Source organism: Sycon ciliatum, chromosome 4 (assembly GCF_964019385.1).
Source record: "Sycon ciliatum chromosome 4, ocSycCili1.1, whole genome shotgun sequence".
In the NCBI taxonomy this organism is placed as follows: domain Eukaryota; kingdom Metazoa; phylum Porifera; class Calcarea; order Leucosolenida; family Sycettidae; genus Sycon; species Sycon ciliatum.
Genome location: NC_088646.1, coordinates 6,967,395 through 6,987,394, shown reverse-complemented (window position 1 = coordinate 6,987,394; position 20,000 = coordinate 6,967,395). Strand labels below are relative to the sequence as shown.

The window sequence follows — 20,000 nt, the reverse complement described above, 5'->3', positions numbered from 1 at the left end:
TTCAAGTCATGGATGCAGTGAATGGGATGTTCTGTCTTTGACCACTTGCTGGTGAGCTGATCTACTTGCCTCCCACCGCTTTAGGAGCTGCATCTGCGCCTTCATCCTTACAGGGAGGTGGCGTTCCTACGGACGCGGCAAACTTAGCCTCTAGTCTAGCCCAGTCTGACGCGAACCGTGAATTGGCTTCAGACTTTTAGCCATTCTTTGTACTTTCTGCACTCTGCTGTGTGTGCATACTGCATGTCAACAGCCCTTCAAGTGTGACTAGGGCCAGTGCTTTGTGAAACTCCTGTTTAAATGCCATACTCCTATGCTATATTCAATGCTCTGTCGTTTATCATGCAGTCTCCGCGGAGGATGAAGCAAAGTTCTGTGCCAGTCTCCTGCTGCGCACTCACGGGCAATTCCCTGGTGATGTCGGCTGCTTTGCAATGTATTTCCTGAATGTTATCAACTTGCAGCCTGGAGAGGCCATTTTCCTTGGACCAAACATCCCGCATGCCTATATGTCCGGAGGTAAGGAGTTTGGCTATATGGTAGCCAGCCAGCAAGCTTGTGTTTAGATATACGATCAGCCTGTGTGTTACGGCTGCCCTCGTGATGCTGGGACGTTTTGGTCGTGTGTGATGTTCTGCAGTGTGGGTGCGTGGGTCGGGAGGGGACCTTGTTTCTTGAATGTGGTGTCTGCGTTGAATTAGAGTGCATACAACTTTACACTCTAGAGGACTGGTCCAGTTCATGTACTGGCAGGTCTTGCTTTCCTGCTTGTGTTCGATCCTTAGTCCTTCTCATCTCCAATTTTTTCCTTTGTTTTAGAATGTTTATTGTCTGAACATGATACCGGCATTCAGTACTAATACTCGTATTATTTCAATTAATTTTCCTCTTTTTTGTGTTCTGTCGTGTTGTGTTGGATTTTTCGTTGCACCACCTGCTGCTGCTCACGCTGCAGACTGTGTGGAGTGCATGGCATGCAGTGACAACGTAGTGCGTGCCGGTCTGACACCGAAGTTCAAGGACAAGGCTACGCTTGTGGACATGCTGGACTACACCATGTCGTCGCCGAGTGCACGCATCTTCCGCTGGCACGCTGACGGCGAGGATGCACCGGAGTATCGCGTCTACGACCCGCCCGTGCCCGAGTTCACCGTAATCCATGGCAGCTTCGATAAGGGAGAGCACACCGTCAAGCCGAGAAACGGACCCAGCATTTTCCTGGTGACGGAAGGCAGCGGCACCGTTCATGCCTCACCAGATGTGACCGTACCCATATGCCGCGGATCCGTCCTATTTGTCGGTAACAATGTTGCACACAAGCTAACTGCTGACCAGCCGGTACAGTTCTACCAGGCCGTGTGCATTCCAGCCTCTTCCTAACACTGAACTGTGCACGTACTGGCCAACTAACCATCGCTGAAGTGCCCCAAAATACAAAAGAAGAGCATTCTGTTGCTGTCTTGTTCCTCGAATTGTCTGTTTAATTTAAGCTACTAGTAGTTGCCAATGCTTAGCCGTGCCCCGAAATAACAGTGTGCAGGCTTTCCTACAATGACACCACTCCATTAATTTGCAGTTGCGATTACTCTCATTTTTACTTCCATTTTTTTATTTCTCAACTGTTTGATATTTAGCCATTACTCGATTCAACCATACCGCGATACTTTTGACAGTCACTGCAGCCTAACTTAAGCAATACCTATCTGAGCAATATGATAATTATATTCTTTGTAGGAGTGGCAGAAATGTTTCATGAATGTTTGATGTGCACAACATTGCAGGTGCCAGTATGTATTTTCCGCCTTTGTCTCGTGCAATCTTTGCATGTATCTATTTTAGTTGTCTATGGATATAGGCCTCCGCAGTCTAGTGCCTAGGGATCTGTTCAACAATTACATGTGATTATAATTATATGTACATTTATCGCCTTCTTAGTATTTGACCCCACTAATTTCCCTGATACCTAAGCGGTCAAATATATCGCGTATTTGACTGCTTAGTCAAATACACGATATATTTGACTACTTATATTTGACTCCTTAGAACTTCTTGGACTTAAATACACAAGATGGGATTTGAACCCACAACCTTGTGAATCTCACTCACTCTTCCTTACCACCCAGCCACTGTGCTACCGATGCTGAACCTAGTTTAAACAATGATCTTGACTTTCAATGCAGTACAATGCAGTATAGGCTATAGACTATAGCGTATAGTATAATACTAGAATTACAAGGATATGTCGTATATGAAGAGAAACTATTGCGTGGAGAACACGATAAATAGATTATAGACCTCATAGTTGGTCTATACAGGATATATAGACCTCGTAAAAGACCTCGGGGGACCTCGGTCTTTTACTCGGTCTATATATCCTGTATAGACCTCCTAACCGGTCTATAATCTATACGTATTGTGTTACACAGTGGAAACGGTCCTCCCCTGTATTGTGTTACTGTATGTGCACAAAGCGTATAGCGACCGAGTGTAGATCTGCACTGAAGTGTCGTCTTGTCATGCTTTCTGTTGTAGGACCAACCATGCAGCATTGTTTGGGATACACACCACTGTAACCAGCCTCACTGCTACCAAGTAGCTCCAAGCACGCTCGGCGGTGCCAGCAAGGCTTTCCAAGCGCATTACACTGGACAGTGAGTAAGGTTTTACTACTCACCACCTTGCTCTTGTCTGTCCCCTTGGAAAATCGCGAATCCGCGGCCGCGACAAATTCCGCGATTTTCGTGGGTTTCCGCGCATCTAGCATTTTCCGTGGAAAACGTGCAATTTTCTTCATTTTGCCTCAATTTTCAGTGAATCCGTGAGCCCATGCCATGGCCCACCCTGTGCAGACTTTCATGCATGGTGTGTTCTGTGCGCTTAGTTATGTGTACTTGGTGTGTGCGGAGCGTGTGTGGCTGTGAACTTTTGTCCCCAGGGCCGAATTTTGACATCGCACTGTTCTTTTCGCTTCGAAATTCCGTGCTAGATCCTCCGTTCACGTTTTTGTGGTTCATATAACCAGGGTTCTAGCCAGGTCAATATAGTAGGGGGGGGGGGGGGGGGGGGGGGCGGGTGGGCGGGCATGGGAAAAAGTTACCCCATGACCCATTTTTTCCATTGTCCAAAATTGTCTTGCCATGCAAAATGCAACAACCCCGACTTCACCCCTCACAAATGTGCTTATCAACCCTCTAGTGATGACCATAGTGACTATCGACTGTATTTTCGTTGAATGGCGTGAAAAAACACAAAAATCGGAAAATGAGTAGGGGGCGGCACTTTTTCACAGGGGGGCGCGCCAACGGAGTAGGGGGGCGCTGCGCCCCCTACCCCTAGAACCCTGATAATAGTATCGTTGCAAGATACTGCATTTTCTGCAAATTTACTCTACTTGGCCCACATTTTTCACTCTTTTCGCCAGCAATTTCTTGTGCAAATTTCTGATTATTCCCCCGCAAATTTCCAGGGGGGGGGGGGGGGCTAGTCTTGTGTATACATGTAGCACATCTGCCCTGGTCATACCCATGCGTCAGCTAGCTAGGGTGTGATCACCAGCACTTGCATGTACAAGAAAACCAGTCACTACTGCTCAAGGAAACTCAGAAAGTCAGTCTCTCTAGTGAAACAAACCAATGGTGGCTGACTGACACTGTTCATCCCCAAACCCCAAACACAATCACTACAATGGCAAGTACATGTACATGTGTGCAGGTACTTTGCCTTATCCAGGCTGCTATATGGCTGGAGCCAGGAGCATGACTATCCACCCCTAAGCCCTGGGCCTGGGCCTGGGGCTTACGTACCGTAGCTGGGGGTTTATGTACTCTTGGTGGAGGTTAGACCTGTTTGGTCCTGCTTCAGGTGCAGCGCAGGTGGTCATGTCATGTGGGACGACGGTCTAGTACCCTGAGATGACGAGTAAACGTGTGGTCGCAGTATGGTCGCAGTCACTCACTCATTCACTCACGCACAAGGTGTATTGTCTGGGTACAAGCTCAGCACACCAGGTACTGACCAAAGCTTTCTACCAGGGTGTTGTGCAAGTACTCCCTGCTTTCTACCAGGGTGTTGTGCAAGTACTCCCTGCTTTCTACCAGGGTGTTGTGCAAGATTAGTACTCCCTGCGTTCTACCAGGGTGTTGTGCAAGATTAGTACTCCCTGCGTTCTACCAGGGTGTTGTGCAAGATTAGTACTCCCTGCGTTCTACCAGGGTGTTGTGCAAGATTAGTACTCCCTGGGTTCTACCAGGGTGTTGTGCAAGATTAGTACTCCCTGCGTTCTACCAGGGTGTTGTGCAAGATTAGTACTCCCTGCGTTCTACCCCGATGACCAGCAACATACACAAGCACAACCTCTGACTTAAGTATTGTCAAGTACCAGCCTGCCATCACCTACGTAAAAAAGAACTTATTGAAACAGTAAATACACTGATAACAGAAACACAAGAAATAGCATCCGACACAAACATGCATACACAAGCGTTGTTCAGCGTTCTTTTACATCTCAGAATTAGCAGCAGCAGCAACAGCACACAAGCGGTGGTAGCGGGGGGTTTCGTGATCTTGGTGTTGTTCGGTAGCGTTAGTTTGCAAATCACTCAGAACGTTGCGTACAGAAGAGTATTTTAAAAACTCCCTGGTCGGAATGGACAGTTACAACACTTGATGGCAGGTGCTCCAAGTGACGACAGAACAATGCGTAGGAAATAACTTGAAGAACACGGTTTCAATACCTACGGGGGAAATGTACAGAGGTGGGTGACACACTGTAGGTGAAGGGACACACTCTTACCTGTTCAAGGCAATACTACAGGGAAAAAGCATAGGTGCCCGTTGGTGCCTTCTAGTGAGCACTACAGATGGGAGCTTATTTTTGTGACTTTGTGCAACGTGAATATACATTTCCAAGCTTTATCATGGAGGTATTCCGGGCTACTTCGAAGTTTCAAAAATGTAGATGTGGTAAAACGAGGTAGAAATGTACAGTTACGGGTCTACAGCGGTTTACCACTGCGCAATGTTTGAGCTAAATTACAGCTCAGCCTGACACATGTATCTACATACTTTCCAGGAGGCTGCCAATAATGACCGGCATGCGTGGATGCGTGGATGCGCATGCACGGCGGTTACATCAATAGAATCCATTCGGGTTGCGCCCAGCATTCGCTGTGGCCATGAAAGGATTTGCCGCCGCGCCATAACCAGCCATTGCTGGCTGCATAGGCACCATGGCTGGGACCATCTGCACTGGCTGCTGCATGCCTACACCAGCAGCCATTGGCATCATACGGTTAGTAGGCATTACAGGTGATCCACCGGGGCCGATTGTGCGGCCTGGAGTGACGTAAGGCACACTGGAGCGGCGCACGTCTGACTGGCTTTCTGGTACCAGCGGTGCTGGAAGTAGACCTACAACAGGAAGAGAGAGGAAGAACAGAAGAAAGTGAGAGAGAGAGACGTACATACAGACAGACAGTCAGAGTGTGTAGGTACGTGAATGCATGAGATGATCTGTACCTGGCAGTGGATCACGTATTTGTGTGTACAAAATGCTATTACCTATGTGTATGCATGAAGTATTCACTCTAGGGCCAAGCCAATGTGCTGTCGAATGAAAAGTAGTGATTTGTTGCCAAAAGAGTTATTCTGCCTCGGTGTAATATTATTACAATTATAAAATCTGCCCGCCCTCCTCGATTTTATGAAGCAAAGGATGATTTTCAATGGACTTATTTGGTCATGCCCAAGGCTGGTCCCTACAACATGAACAATTGCCGCGGAACACCAACAAATGGGCTATGAAAACCCTGCAATTGCCACGCAAAGTGGTCGTTCGCTGCCCCAGCCATGTATTGCTTGGAATAAAACTAACTAAACTAAAAAATATATACCCCCTCCCGCACATACACACACTCACTCACTAACTAATTCACCAAAGGACTTACTTCCGCCATCGCCAGATTGAAACTCCTTTGTGCGCATTTCATTCAAACTCTTGTTCTGCGGCTTATCCTTCTGGAATGGGTTCTGGGCTGTTCTCACTCCGGTGCCAGGTGGGGATAGCAGGCCTTGACTAAAGGGATTGGCAGCAGCAGCACTGGGAGCAGCAGCGACAGGCACCTGCCCACCGATGGCGTCCAAGTTGACCAGAGTGCCATGCTCGCCAAGGAACTTCTTCTCAAGCGATTTGGGCTCCTGGAAAGCAAGCACAGCAGCACACAGACCCGGTGAGTGCCGAAGGAGACTACATGCACATCGCGTATACATGATCTGCTTTGGACTACTCGGCCGATTCCTCTGTTGCTGAGGTTGACAAGTTGTGCCCATGGTGGCTTGCTAAGAACTAATAGCCCGGTATTCCAATCTTGGGCAGCACGACAAGCAATCTTCACAGGCAACAACACCCGTGAATGGCCTGCAACAGACCCAACAACACTGAATTGTACAGTAGACAACACATCTTTGTTGAATTTGAACAAGCCATGCCCAGCGCTCCGACATACAGGCAGGAGCCAAAGTGCAGAAATACATACCTCTGGCCGCGTGGAGTTCATACCAATATCCAGTGGACGCGGGTCGAAACTTGCGGGCGCAGCGGGGGCAGCAGGCACATCGGGGTCGCGCGCAGTAACGCGCGGCGAGCCAAAACCGTTGGAGCTAGGAAAGAGCTCGGGCGTTACACTGTTCGGTGGCATGGCGGTGGCAGGAGGAGCTGCTGCCGCAGCAGCAGGCGAGACCTTGGTGTTGGTTCCCCACGGGTCAGCGCTGTAAGCAAATGTACAACAGTAACAACACACACGATAATACCTCGGCACTGACTTGCTGATGGGATGGGGAGTGTGTTTTATTACTACCCAGTAGTGCAATTCATGTGCCTTTGGATATCAGGAGCTTACAACCAGTGTAATACAAGATACTTCCCTGTACATGACGGCACACCGGATACACAATGAGTACAATCATGCACTGTAGTACTGTAGCACCTTGTGTACAGTCAATGGTTCGGCTATACGTGATTGTACTGATAGCTGCTGTCACCAGCACCAACACTATAGCCAGCCGTACATGTATTTAGTAATGGAGCTGTGGCGAAAAGGCTAAAGTCCTAAGCTGGAACTTTGGAAGGTGGACTGACACTTACTCGACTACAACATGCTTCCGGTCGTCAAAGTTCTCCCAGGCAGAGGCTGATGCTGGAGCTGATGCGACTGCCGCTGCTTGACCAGGTGGAGCCAATTGTGTACTAGCAGCGCCACCCCACGGGTCATTGGTGGCCTGAGCTGCAGACCGAGCAGCTGCATGGAAAGGACATGAGAACAAACACGAGGGCAGGCGAGCCGTTTGTGAATATGCTGCAGTGCACAGTTATGGTTCAACAACGTGCCCCAGTAAAGAGCGGTGCACGTACCTGAAATCAAGCACCGGTGTTGCTATTTTCCCAAATGTTCCTGTGATCAACTTTGCTTTGCTCCTGTCTTGTGCAGAGTGCTGCTGCAATCCACACAGCTGTATGTGTGCACCACTCTCCAGGGAGTTGTTGCCCACAGGCAGACCCAACACGGGCCGCTCTAATGCTACACAATAGGGATTTCGCTCCCGCGTTGCCCATTGCAGTCGCCACTGGGGAAGGCCTGGTTTGTACATGCTCAAATACGGCATCACTTGTCTCGGCCGCGCTTGGTGTGAGCAGGTTAAGGCCGCGATCACGATCATGAGTTGCATAGACCACCGATTAAGTAGAGCTTCCTAATCCAGGGTCAAAACGCACATCGCTTCGGGTAATATGATCTCGCGTCGTTCCTTGTACACTACGACTCCATGGTGCACACTTTTAGGTTTTATAGTGCTAAGAAGGCGTGACCAACGCATATGGCCGATTGGTTTGCAGGCCTGCCTGCGAATCATGAGGTCCCGAGTTCGAGACCCGCGCTGGTAGCAGGGAGCGTGTCAAGACTTTTTACGTGAGTAAAGACTTTTTATGCGTGGTGAACTGCGCCGACACCCACGGTCAACTGGGTACTCACAGCTCGGAGTGAGGGTAACAAGGATGCAGTTTACAGGGTTATGGGCCGTTACACGCCCGATTGGTTGAGAGACTCACCTACTCTCCCCTGACTCACTTGTGAGGTCTGCATTCGCCACTAAGGTGTGCAAGGCATAGGCATAGTGGTGGCCTGCGGAAGCGAAGGCTAGTTTGTGTGTTTCTGAACATTCAAGCGATGCCAACGCGAATCCCGCGAATTATTATTATTATTAAGGCTGGTAACAAGGCACTGCACGTATGGTGTTATTGCCGTCGGCCCAAGAGCGGATGAGTGCCCCAGCCCAACAAACAACAGCCCATTGTATGTCTAGTGGCGGTCACTGGTAAAGTACATGACCATGCAGCACTTCCACAACATGCCTTACTTGCACCGTCGGTGGTGGTGGCGGTGGAGAAGAATGGATCAGCCGGACATGTGGCCTGCAGTACAGTTTTGAGATCATCCTCTTCCCGTTCCCTGCACAACACATAATGATAACATTGATAAGCCCGCATCAGCACAGGATACGGAATTGTCGATGCACGTGACGTTGAAACGAAATGAAAACAAAGTTCGCACTGCAATTCCATCTCCTGCACATCTGCAGGTCAGGCAATGCCCAATGTACATGGCACAAGGCTGGCTCAATTAGCAGATAAGTCTGCTCTGTTATCAGGCTGACCTAATCCTTGCAACTTCCTTTTGAGGCGACTCCATTTGCTACGGTTATCATCTCCTGGTGCCTCTGTGCACCTCAAGCTGGATAACATTTGCAGATAAAAACATCTTCACTTGCCTAATCGCATCACAGATCAACAAATACTGACAGAGCAAATTGATACAATATCAAGTATTGACCGCTGTAGTCAAGCTCATCTTATATGTTCACACTGCCATGTCCACACGCACACATGCGATGACAATGTCAGCGCGATCTTTTAATTCCTTTTGCCAACATACTTTGCTTTTACTTCCTGCTCTGCGTCTTGCCGACTCAACGCCATGGCCAGTTCCAGCTGTAGCGCTTCCTCTTGTTCGCTGGAGGGCTTAGCACGTGCCATGTCAGAGCTAAGTGTCCCCTGCCTGTGGACAGGGAATTGGAAAGGAAGGAGAGCACAACCTGATTAACCCCTGACCAGTGCTGTTCTTCAACATAATGGAAGAGATTTCTCTCAAGACCTAAAAGAAAAACGTCTTCCTAGACGGACAGACATGTGGTTTCAGATAGCAGTTTGCACCAGGATAAAGGGTTTGAAGAAGTCGCAGGTGACAGGGTTTTGCCCACTACAGGGGTCAGGTTCAGTTGATCCAACTTGGAGCGTTTCTGGATTCACTGCTCCTGTTTGAACTGAAACCATGCAGACTGGAAGTCGTATGAACACAAGGCGGGCACCATGCAGACTGGAAGTCGTATGAACACAAGGCGGGCAACTTACCGTTGAACAGGTGCACGAGTGCCAGCAGCTGCGGCTGGCGATGAGCTATTGGCGCGGCGTTCAGTCTGCCAGGACTTGCTACCAGTGTTGTTTGGACTGGTTTGCAGGCTAGTGGTTGTAGCGGGGCTGCAGGGTCCACACAGGCACATAGCAACCACACGTGTACCGCATGGGGACACAACACAACCAGGTAAGTATACTTTTGAAGCAGTACATAGTACTAGTACGCGAAGACGGACCCATGGCTTTGCAAGAGGTCCGAGATCCATGTGGAAATGTACTTCTGAAGTACTACGTCACGGCATATTGAGCAAGCATGTTATGTAAATGTAAGTGCACATGTGCCTAGAAATCTATAGATCTTCATGCTACCTATACAATACAATGTGCATAAGTACACCAGCATCTCACGCTCTGAAGTACAGCGTGACCAGTCTCATCATGGTGCCATTGCATGTAAGTTTCATGCGTACCTTTCTACGCGAGTTCCGGATCTGCTCGATGATTCAAGACTGCTCCGCCGCTGTTTAGAGTGAGTGCTACCCACAGGCAGTGCGGCGTGAAACCGGTCTTTTGCCTGCAAACACACATACATACACATACATGTACAGTTCCTATGTACAGTTCCTGTGTACAAATACTACAATAGTTGTTGGCTATGATATCACACACTGACTGGTGGCTCGGGTACCATGGTGTTCTAAGTCTGACCTGTAACACTAACTGGAGTATCTTCCGGATGGCTACAGGCTCGGATGTTGCCGGCTGAATATACCCTGATCAGTGTGGTATCATACAAAGTCATAGGCACCCCCTACTAACATTGCACTATTCACGCTATAACTGTGGATGGATAAGTCGCTGGTTAGCTACTCTCATACTATGTTGTGCGTTCTTCACCACCAAAACATGGTCGAATGATCGAAAGGTGGAGCATTCGGCCAAAACTGACTAGCCGGCTACTACGTCCCTGGGCAATGATGAAAGTCTGCAACTCTTCCTGCCAAATGCATCATTTAGGGTACCCTGTAAAAAGACCTTAGGCCTGTGGGGATTGCCCTATTCAAAATTTAAATAATATTAATAATAACAAGGCTATGCTCTGAACATGGCCACCTTTCCGCCTGTGCAAGAAACGTACCTTGATGGCTTTTGATCTATCATATTTGAGCCTCTCCTCATCCTTCAGCAGCTGTACAAGGTGCTTTGACTTTTCTCTCACTGCATCCAACAAATCAAAAAATGAGCACACCAGCAATGGTTTTAGAACCTTATGTTTGAAGTGTATCCCTGTAAGAAGCTGGTACAGTACACACGTACAGACTACCAGAATGCAATACATCAGGCGCCATTACCACTACGGTTTCATCGACCTTGGGTACAACTGCAAAGCCATTCGTGCATGCTTGCTCCTCTTCTAGGAATCGCCGAGGCCGTGAAACAGTGAGCAGGTGTGGAACGTGAAATCAGTCCTGCTTGTAGCCGACGTACATAATATCCGAGATCAAATGACTGGAAACATATCTGTCTTCAAGAATGAACTTCAAAGAAACAAGTTATGCACCAGGGCACTAGTATAATGTCTATCAGTTATGCAAAGGCTTTATTGTAGGCGAATGATGCTGCCAACGTACCATTAGTTCCCTGATCCTTTCCTTCCTTATCGATGAAGACAAAATCCTTCAGGGTCTGGATGGTGAAGATGTTGTCTTTGCAGTGATCAAAGACTCGTTCGCTGCCCGTTTTCAGAATGTAGTCTAAAACTGTCAGTGCCTGGATAGCAGAACAGAACAAAGATGAAAACAGCAGCTCTTCAGTGCGTGCTTGCTTCATGCTCGGCTTTGGACTAGTATGTTCAGACTATTAAGTGGTCACTGCCACTAGATACGGGACATACACACGCCAGGGGTGTTTCCCGAACACGGCTATCACACCACTGCAGAACAATTGTCAGCCAGGGACTGCCTCCGGGGTGTGCGCAAGACACCGCTTAAGTTCATAAGTTTGCACTTCCACAAGAGGAACACTTTCCTCTTCCCTGTGTGCCAGAGAGGGATTCGGCAACAGCTGAGGCGGTGCCTGGCTCCATGGCTACTCTGATTGGCTGCTTTCAGACAGCATGTGTAAGTACATGTACAGCAGGCAAAGTATCTCCCTGGTGAATAAGATGTCAATTTGCTGATACATGCCAAGAGGAACACTTGTACATCTTAGAAATTGACTGCTTGCAATTAGGAAATGGAAATAGTCCAATGCAGGCCTTCTGTATCTTCAGTTCTTAGGAAACTTGCCAATGATCACAACAATAAACTGTGTTACCAGTATTACGTTCAGCAGCACATTATTTCGGATTTACCGGTACTGTTCGGAGAGTCGGAGGCTGAAGCTGTTATACGTGCAGGGGACATACGATTTCAACTCGATTTTCGAGCGTTACATGATTATTGTATTATATAATTATTATGATGCAGTGTTGTATGACTCCATTGACTTGTTGGTTGCCAGACAAACAATCAGGTAATTCAACATTCATACTGAGGCATGTGGATGTCTCCATCTGCACTCTTCTCCATTCAATCAAGCCTCCTCAATGCAATGCACAGTGTCACTGTGCGACACCTAGTCACATGCTAGTACAGTGGCCAAGTGAACTGTGCAGATACAAGTTTGGAGCAAAAGCAAAGGAAATCGCAGTTTGAGAGTGACAGCGCTTGACCTCAGCCACAACACTCCATTTCAAAAGGAGCGTCGTTGCGTCCCACAAAGCCAAAGGAAACAGATATCCAGCCACACTGACTGGGCGAGCATAAGTCTCGCTTGCTTGTCAAGCTGCTTGGTGATCACGTCCCCTGGGGAAGTCAACAAAACTTCAGAAGTCGTTGTTTTCGGAGAGTTGTGTCGCCGGTTTCACAGTGTACGCTGGAGCTAACACCACACAGTACAATACTCGATCGCGGTTCGCCCTCCGTTCCATGGATCCAGTGAACATGGTCCAGGCATGTTATCATGGTTATTGTTATTGTTAGTAATGATTATGAATTTATGTTACTGTTCTGCAGCTTCGCAGCGATCGGATGGAAGCGAAAGACACAAATTCGAGCGCGAGCGGTGAAGCCCAGGCAGGCATGCTTCCATCACATGAAGACACGAGGAGAGCACACTTTCAAACACCGGCCGTGCGGAAGTACTGACGCGGCAGCAGCCATTGATCCAGCAGGCCAAGCAGGCATTTTCCATTCAGTGGACACGGCGAGGACGAGCATCTAGCGCCCGCTCTCTCCACTGCCCACCATCCACGTACCCAAACACATACAGCTGCAGCGCGGGTACGGGTGGGCGACATTGGACCGATTGGTGAAACGCTCAAAACGCAGGAAGCGCATAATTTGTTCCTATGCGCTTCGCAAGCTGGCAGGAATCCGCCTGGTGATGTATACAGTGTGGGTTGGCGACGATAATTATTTTATAATCACGAATAACAGCCACGTCTCAACCTCACTTTTGATATCTTGTCGACGATGTCCTGGTACCTTCAGTTCAGCAGTGTCACCTGCATAGTAAGTGTGTCCGGAGTAAAGTCACTGCCGAACTGCACTGGGGACCGGTTACAACAATGTCAACAATCACTGAGCACAAGAAATTGTGTACTGTTTCCACACACGCTGCTGAAGGAGAAAAAAAGCGATGGTGCTAACCAAACAACTAAAATACTAGTACCAGGCCATTTACCTTGTAAACGTGCCTCCAGTTCTTGCCGCTGTCGTTCAGTCGTCTCCATAGAAGACTAATTATGTCATCAAATGCGATTCTGCGACACCCAAAGGAAACAAGAAAGACAACAACAATGAGATTGGCAGCAAAATGAAAATTCCAATCCTATGAAACCGGCGAAGCAATGCTAGGATTAGCGGTGCACATGGTCCACGGGCACAGACACCCTGTGGTATTGACCTGTGCTGGTCAGTTGCAGAACAAAAATAGAAGGAACGAAGCAGCAGCCAGAATGGTATGCAAGCAAGCAGGATAATACCCATTGTTGGCGCTTACACATTGTACGTGGCATCCGCGATGTCGCTCATCAACGCACCCGACGGTCCCCATGGGTCATTGGAAGTTGCTTCTCTGACCTTTACTTGAATATCGCTGTAGTTTCCCACTACGTTTTTCCTGCACAACACACGACGCGAGCGGTGAAAGACACATTTTGATCCAACATCGCTCGTCCAAGCCAAGCAGAAAATAGCCAAACTTTTACTTACACAGCTCGGCGAACCGTCGTCATCTTCCCTTTCGGCACTTCCTCGGGCGCTCACAGACAACGTGTACTCTGCTCTCCAGGTTCAACTGCACTGCGAGTGATCGCCTCTTGCTCTCAATCTCTCCGCTCTTGTTCTACTAGTGACTGTTGATTGATGCAAACAAACTGAAAGAAGCAAAAAAAACTGTACTAGTACGCTCTTTTCCCGTGCTGTCGCAAATCGCACTGCATAATGCGCCTACCACTGCGCCAGGCACCACTGTCAAGAGCAGGAGTCAGGAGAACAACAAAAATGGGCAACTGCCACTGCCGGGAAAAGTTCCATGACGGTGCTCTGCGCCGTGCGTCAAGTGTAGCAAAGCCTGAGCTGATAATAATAATTTATTATGAGCCGAGTATGGAGTGCATGCACATGAGTCATGATGCAGTCGTAGACCATGGTAGACGATGCCATGGCAGATCTACATGGTTGACTGCCATGCTAGCCTTGGTCTCGGCCTGTGCACGTGACTAGTGCCAGTAGTGCACTAGTGCCGTAGTACATAGTGGCAGTACTGCCAGACTGCCAGTACTCAGTAGTCATCATGGTCATGGTAGTGCTGAGCTCTGACAAGTGACAGTACAAAGTACAATGATTTAGGCGCAGTACTGCCAGTACTCAGTACTGGCAGTAGGACTATGTATTAATAATGTAGCCTTGTAGTCTTTGTAGGACTAGGCCATATATATAGGAGTAGGACTACAAAAAAGTAAATGTAGGATGGAGTAGGAGTAGGAGCGCAAGTGACGCTAGTACTACTGTCGTGGACATGGAAATCCGGTCGCACGTCTAGCGGCCCCAGGGCGCTGGCGATGCAGCCGTACGGTATACAGTCGTCCCTCTCTAATCCGGCACTTTATAATCCAGCACCCTCGATAAACCAGCACAATTTTCAGTAGCCAAAATGTCCTCTTCATGCACATTGCAGCAGTAAATCAGATTTGTTAATCCAGCACCCTCCCTAATCCAGCAGATTTTCGTGGTACAAATGGTGCCGGATTATAGAGGGACCACTGTAGCACGTATCGCTGCTGCTGGTCGCATCGGCCATCAACATAATCATTACCATGATTACAGTCAGTCGTGCACTGCATGCAACGACTTATGTAGGCGTTGAGGGCGCCGGCCCCGGTCAATCGACTGGATTTCCATGTCCGCGGCAGTATCCTATTGCTATGCCTAGGATAGGCCAGACTCTCACTGAGTCTGTCTCAGTCTGACTCTCAGCGCTGACGTCGACGAGCTAGGCGCGGGAACAGTTGAAAATGAAAAGCCAAAAGCTGCTACATGTAGCTTCCTATTTTTGCAAAGTATTTTTGATATAAAATACAAACATGTAGTTAGTTTCTTTCAAAAGAAAGGCCAAGTCGTTTACTGAGTGCAAGAAAGAAGAGAAACGCAACGAGTTGCTGGCGTCCTAGGCAGTTCGTTCACCGTCCTGCGACTACAAGCGGCTCCGGCTGTTGCTGGTTTCCGTACTTGTATTCTTCGTTCGCCTATCGTAATAATTACGGTATTATTCGAGCCTGGGCCCAGACTAGCAGTACACCAATAGCATGTCGCTGTCCAGCGCTTGGCATAACGGCACTAGCGGTCACAAGACCTCCACCGCTGGCAAAGTCGGTAGTAGCAAGACACACCGCCAGGGAAGCACCTCACAGGCACAGTCCAGCGCACGCAAACCCGCATGGGACGTAAGTTCTTCTCGTCCGTGTACTACTACCGTATTTCCCCGTAAGTTAGTTCTCCCCAATGACTTAGTACCCCCTATAAAAAATACACTTTCCACTGCCGAGGTTATCACCCCGAAAGACAGTTCCCCCAGCTTCAAGTTTACACGGCTAGAGAAAGTATACAGGTTATATTTGGTGAGAATGAAATCGATAGAAGTATACTGATCATGGCCAAACACTCGCCTTAGGCACCTATTGCTGGTTGACTCAAGTTTGTCTCTGAGTTTAGCAGACAAGCAGTGAACATAACATGTGCTGGCATAGTCCAAGGTACTCTGGACAATTGTCAGGTAAAACATGCGGCGGCCGGTCATGGAGACATCGCGGCGCCCGTGGCGGAATGAGGCAACCTTGCACTGTGCTTTTGCGCACACACACTCAACCTGCTGCTCGAAGCTGAGCGACGAGTCCAATAGGAGGCCAAGGTACAGAACATGGCTGGACTCGGGGATTACGGTGCCTTTGCAGGTGATGCTGGGGATCACGTCCAGTTGCGCAGTAGGTCGTCTGAGCAGCAGTAGCTGAGACTTTTTGGGATTCAGCACCAGTCCCCGCTCGCTGAGGAAGTCCTCCAGGTTCAAGAGATCTGTCTGCAGCATTCTGAGCACGGTTGAAACCTTGCGACCAATGACGTAGAACGCGATGTCGTCCGCGAACAGGAGAGCACGGCAATGTTGAAATTTCTGAGGGGTACACCGGATATAAATGCAGAAAAGTAAGGGGCCTAACACGGAGCCTTGTGGTACACCACGTGAGCAGGGCTCTGTACTGCCTCGGGCATCGCCGACAACGACCTGCTGGGTTCTCCAAGTAAGGTAGTCTGCGAACCAACGCAATGCCACACCTCCGACGCCAACTGAAGCCAGTTCCTGCACGAGCTTGCTATGCTGAACGCGGTCGAAGGCCTTGCTCATGTCCACAAACATGGCTCCACACAGCTGCTTGCAATGTTGTGTTTAGTCACACGGAACAAACAAAAGCATGAAGCGAAAGGCCCAAACCGGGTCAAAGACGAAGCTACCCGGGCCTTAGAAGCTCATCGAATATTTCGATTTCGTGCTTCGGAAACGTCTTCAGCTGAGCACCCTCATAGCTCGCACAATGCGCTCCATTCTGATTTTCACCCACGTTCTGGCGGAACGTGGGTGAGCCTCCATACACGGTATGCCGTGAATCAGAAAACGTCTGTACGTGGGTCACTGAGTATCACGTGGTACACACACGTAAAGTACCCACGGATTACGTGGGACTAAACCTCCCTAGTAAGTTCGTACCCGTCCTACATGTACAGACACCGTACAGTACATACATCATATGCACGGACACTACGTCACTAGAGTTGCGCAGGATTCCCACTGCGTGTCATATACCCCCGATAAAAAAGTACTCCCCGAAAGATAGTACCACCCCCGAAAGTTAGTACTCATGTGGCTGCTAAGTTCGAAAGTAACAATAGTTAGTACGTACTAACTTACGGGAAAATACGGTAGTACGTTCTAAGACTACTAGTAACTCGTCACTGTCTTTGCCACACAGATTCCAAATGTCAGGCTACATTATAGTCTTGAAGTAACCCTGGTTTGAATGGCGGACTGCAACAGATAGTGTATCACTATACCCAATTCTGAACCCTGGTTGTGAGCCAGAGGGTAAATAATAATAGAATTGTAGTCTGCTATTGTCACTGTCACTGTGAGTACGTATATGTATGTGTGTGTGTTTCTATGTGTGTGCGTGCATGCATCTGTGTGTGTGTGTGTGTGTGTGTGTGTGTGTGTGTGTGTGTGTGTGTGTGTGTGTGTGTGTGTGTGTGTGTATAGCTGCCAGACATGGCTCTCTCGAACATGGTCCCCGAGTCCCTGACCTAGTACCTCTCTCTCAGCGGACTGCCGTCACTCGTTGTTCCATATTGTCGGCCCCGCAAGGGGACACGTGACCGTAATGGCAGTGTTTACCATGACCGTGTGTGTGTGTGTGTGCATGTGCATGTGCACGTATATGTGCGTGTGTGTATACATGTGTGTTCATGTATGTGTGTATGTGTGTGTATATTATACCTACAGAGCACTGTCAGCGACTTAAACAGCTTGCGGGCTAGCAAGGCAGAGTTAGTAAGTACACTAATCCGGCTTGGAAAAGATGGTGTTCTGAAAATTTGAACGTTTCCACTGACGACTGTGGAGGAAAGACACTTCAAACTCGCAACAAGAAGCAGTAGGACTCGAGGATTTTACAAACACATTTCATGCTTTCTCGTGTGAAAGTACAGGCAACTACTGAAGTAGAACCAATGAAACAAAGGGATATGTAGCATCACAGCAGCCTTTAATTAAGTACTTTTAATATCCGTTACTGCTACGAAATGTAAGTGATAAATTCAGTGAAGAAATCATTATAAAGTTGCGTTTGTTCGGTGCCATTCCGCCACCATTCCAAAGTCATTCCACCGTGTTTTGCTTTTCCGGAGCATTTTGTTGATGCACTGAACAGCGTTTGTTCGGTGCAATTCCGATTCCGGTCGCGGAATGAAGAGGGCACAATCGATTCTGGCGATTCCTAAGAAAAGTGGAATGAGGTCTCATTCCGAGCGGAATGAAATTGTGCGGAGGGGCTTCGTCGCTGCTGCATACCTCTCCAACAAAACTTCAAACGCTATTATTGATACAGAAATGTTGGCGGACATCGTCCAGGGTATAGGCTGGCAGTGGTACTGTAACCTCAGCATGGTAAAGTGTTCGTGGTATTTTGACCCTTCGCTGCCTGAGAAAGTGTTCGCCCGGGATCGTTGATGACCTCAGCTCTTCATCGTCGTCGAGCAGGACCTCTAGAATCACAGGGAGGCAAGCCAGAACTATTTTTCTAGCCCGACTAGCCATAGCACATAGTGAGCCAAAGAGGCACCGAGCCCGCCACTTCACTTCTTCTTACAACAGTGCCTCGTCTCTGTCAAAAAAACACGAGAGCTATAGACGTTTCTGTGACTGATACGAGGTCGAAGAGCATGATGAAGTGGCGGCCAACGCCGCCTGCAGGCACCCAAGGTACGGGCGCTCGTTGATCTATGCCGTGTTTGGCCGCTCCTTCATCATGACTGTCGTCGGGACATGCAGAAATTTACAGAAGCAAATAGCAACTACCAAGACTGGCATGCAGTAGTGAGTAGTCGCAAGGCTGCAAACAACAGGTAAATTCTCATACTAAAAACACACACACACACATTCGACCGTCGTTTCGTTTCCAGAGTGGCGCAAAACCTTTGCCAGATTCCCGAATGCATGCCAGCGCGTTTGTTTGCTACGCTCGTTCCGATTCCGCGATGGGTACCGACGTCATTCCATGCCCATTCGGGAATGACCAAACAAATGCAACCAAAGTAGTTTTGAAGTATGATCTATTTTTCCTTCCGACTTTTTCCCTTTTCCATTCCCTATGAATATTATTATCAGCCTTTTCGCGTCGACATCGCCAATCAAGCTTGGCTAGTCTTCACTTAGGCCGAATGGAATGAAGAAGGAAGAACAAGCGGGGTCAATGAAGTGCTAATACGCATGCAACAGCAGAATAGGCAACAATAAAATCAAAAACCGTCCTAGTGAAGAAAGAGCGTGCGAAAAGAGGAAGGAGGAAGAGTGATAGTGTAGAATGTGTTGTGGTTTGTGTTGCGTGAATTGTCTCTACAGAGAGGGTGTGGGCACACACACGCACACACACACACACACACACACACACACACACACACACACACGCACACACACACACACACACACATGTACGTGAAAAACACTTGAAAACAGAGAAGTGACTATCAGAGCAGCCACCGGCACAATCAACAATAGCAATGAGGTGACAAGTAGGAAGAGCATCACAATCACGAAAAACAGAACAAACCCTTTGGCGATGGGTCGTGGGTTCGAGCCATTGCCAGGCACCAATGTTGCAAAAGAAGGATCCACGAGCGGGATTCGAACCCAGCACCCCTGTCTTTCCGGGACAGTGCCCTACCGAGTAGGCTACCGGGGATCACACACACTCAGGGGCTACCGGGGATCACACACACTCAGGGGCTACCGGGGATCACACACACTCAGGGGCTACCGGGGATCACACACACACTCAGGGGGTACCGGGGATCACACACACTCAGGGGGTACCGGGGATCACACACACTCAGGGGGTACCGGGGATCACACACACTCAGGGGCTACCGGGGATCACACACACACTCAGGGGGTACCGGGGATCACACACACTCAGGGGCTACCGGGGATCACACACACACTCAGGGGGTACCGGGGATCACACACACTCAGGGGCTACCGGGGATCACACACACACTCAGGGGGTACCGGGGATCACACACACTCAGGGGCTACCGGGGATCACACACACACTCAGGGGGTACCGGGGATCACACACACTCAGGGGGTACCGGGGATCACACACACACTCAGGGGGTACCGGGGATCACACACACTCAGGGGTCCTTCTTGTACTACTATACTCCTTCAT

The 20,000-nt window shown here is 48.8% G+C and overlaps 3 protein-coding genes across 3 annotated transcripts in view; 2 read left to right on the top strand and 1 right to left on the bottom strand.

Annotated features, from left to right (window-relative positions):
- LOC135814164 (mannose-6-phosphate isomerase-like) overlaps positions 1-1,724 on the top strand; it is a 5,715-nt gene extending 3,991 nt beyond the window's left edge. The window contains exons 7-8 of the mRNA XM_065327241.1: positions 349-519; positions 956-1,724. Of these exons, the coding sequence (XP_065183313.1) occupies positions 349-519; positions 956-1,380 (596 nt within the window). The 3' untranslated portion in view covers positions 1,381-1,724. The remainder of the gene's footprint in view (positions 1-348; positions 520-955) is intronic.
- A 2,638-nt stretch (positions 1,725-4,362) lies between these two features.
- On the bottom strand, positions 4,363-13,905 carry LOC135814163 (epsin-2-like). The gene is made up of 13 exons (XM_065327240.1): positions 13,720-13,905; positions 13,508-13,627; positions 13,190-13,268; positions 11,095-11,233; positions 10,602-10,681; positions 9,934-10,037; positions 9,461-9,586; positions 8,985-9,107; positions 8,410-8,501; positions 7,142-7,295; positions 6,534-6,765; positions 5,946-6,195; positions 4,363-5,409 (listed from the first exon to the last, which is right to left on the bottom strand). Exons 1-13 carry the CDS (start codon positions 13,740-13,742, stop codon positions 5,132-5,134), a joined length of 1,800 nt encoding a protein of 599 aa, XP_065183312.1. The 5' UTR covers positions 13,743-13,905; the 3' UTR covers positions 4,363-5,131.
- Positions 13,906-15,060: 1,155 nt separating this feature from the next.
- Positions 15,061-20,000, top strand: part of LOC135814176 (spindle and centriole-associated protein 1-like) — a 20,556-nt gene continuing 15,616 nt past the window's right edge. The window contains exons 1-2 of the mRNA XM_065327257.1: positions 15,061-15,452; positions 17,555-17,602. Coding sequence (XP_065183329.1) covers positions 15,315-15,452; positions 17,555-17,602 — 186 coding nt within the window. The 5' untranslated portion in view covers positions 15,061-15,314. The remainder of the gene's footprint in view (positions 15,453-17,554; positions 17,603-20,000) is intronic.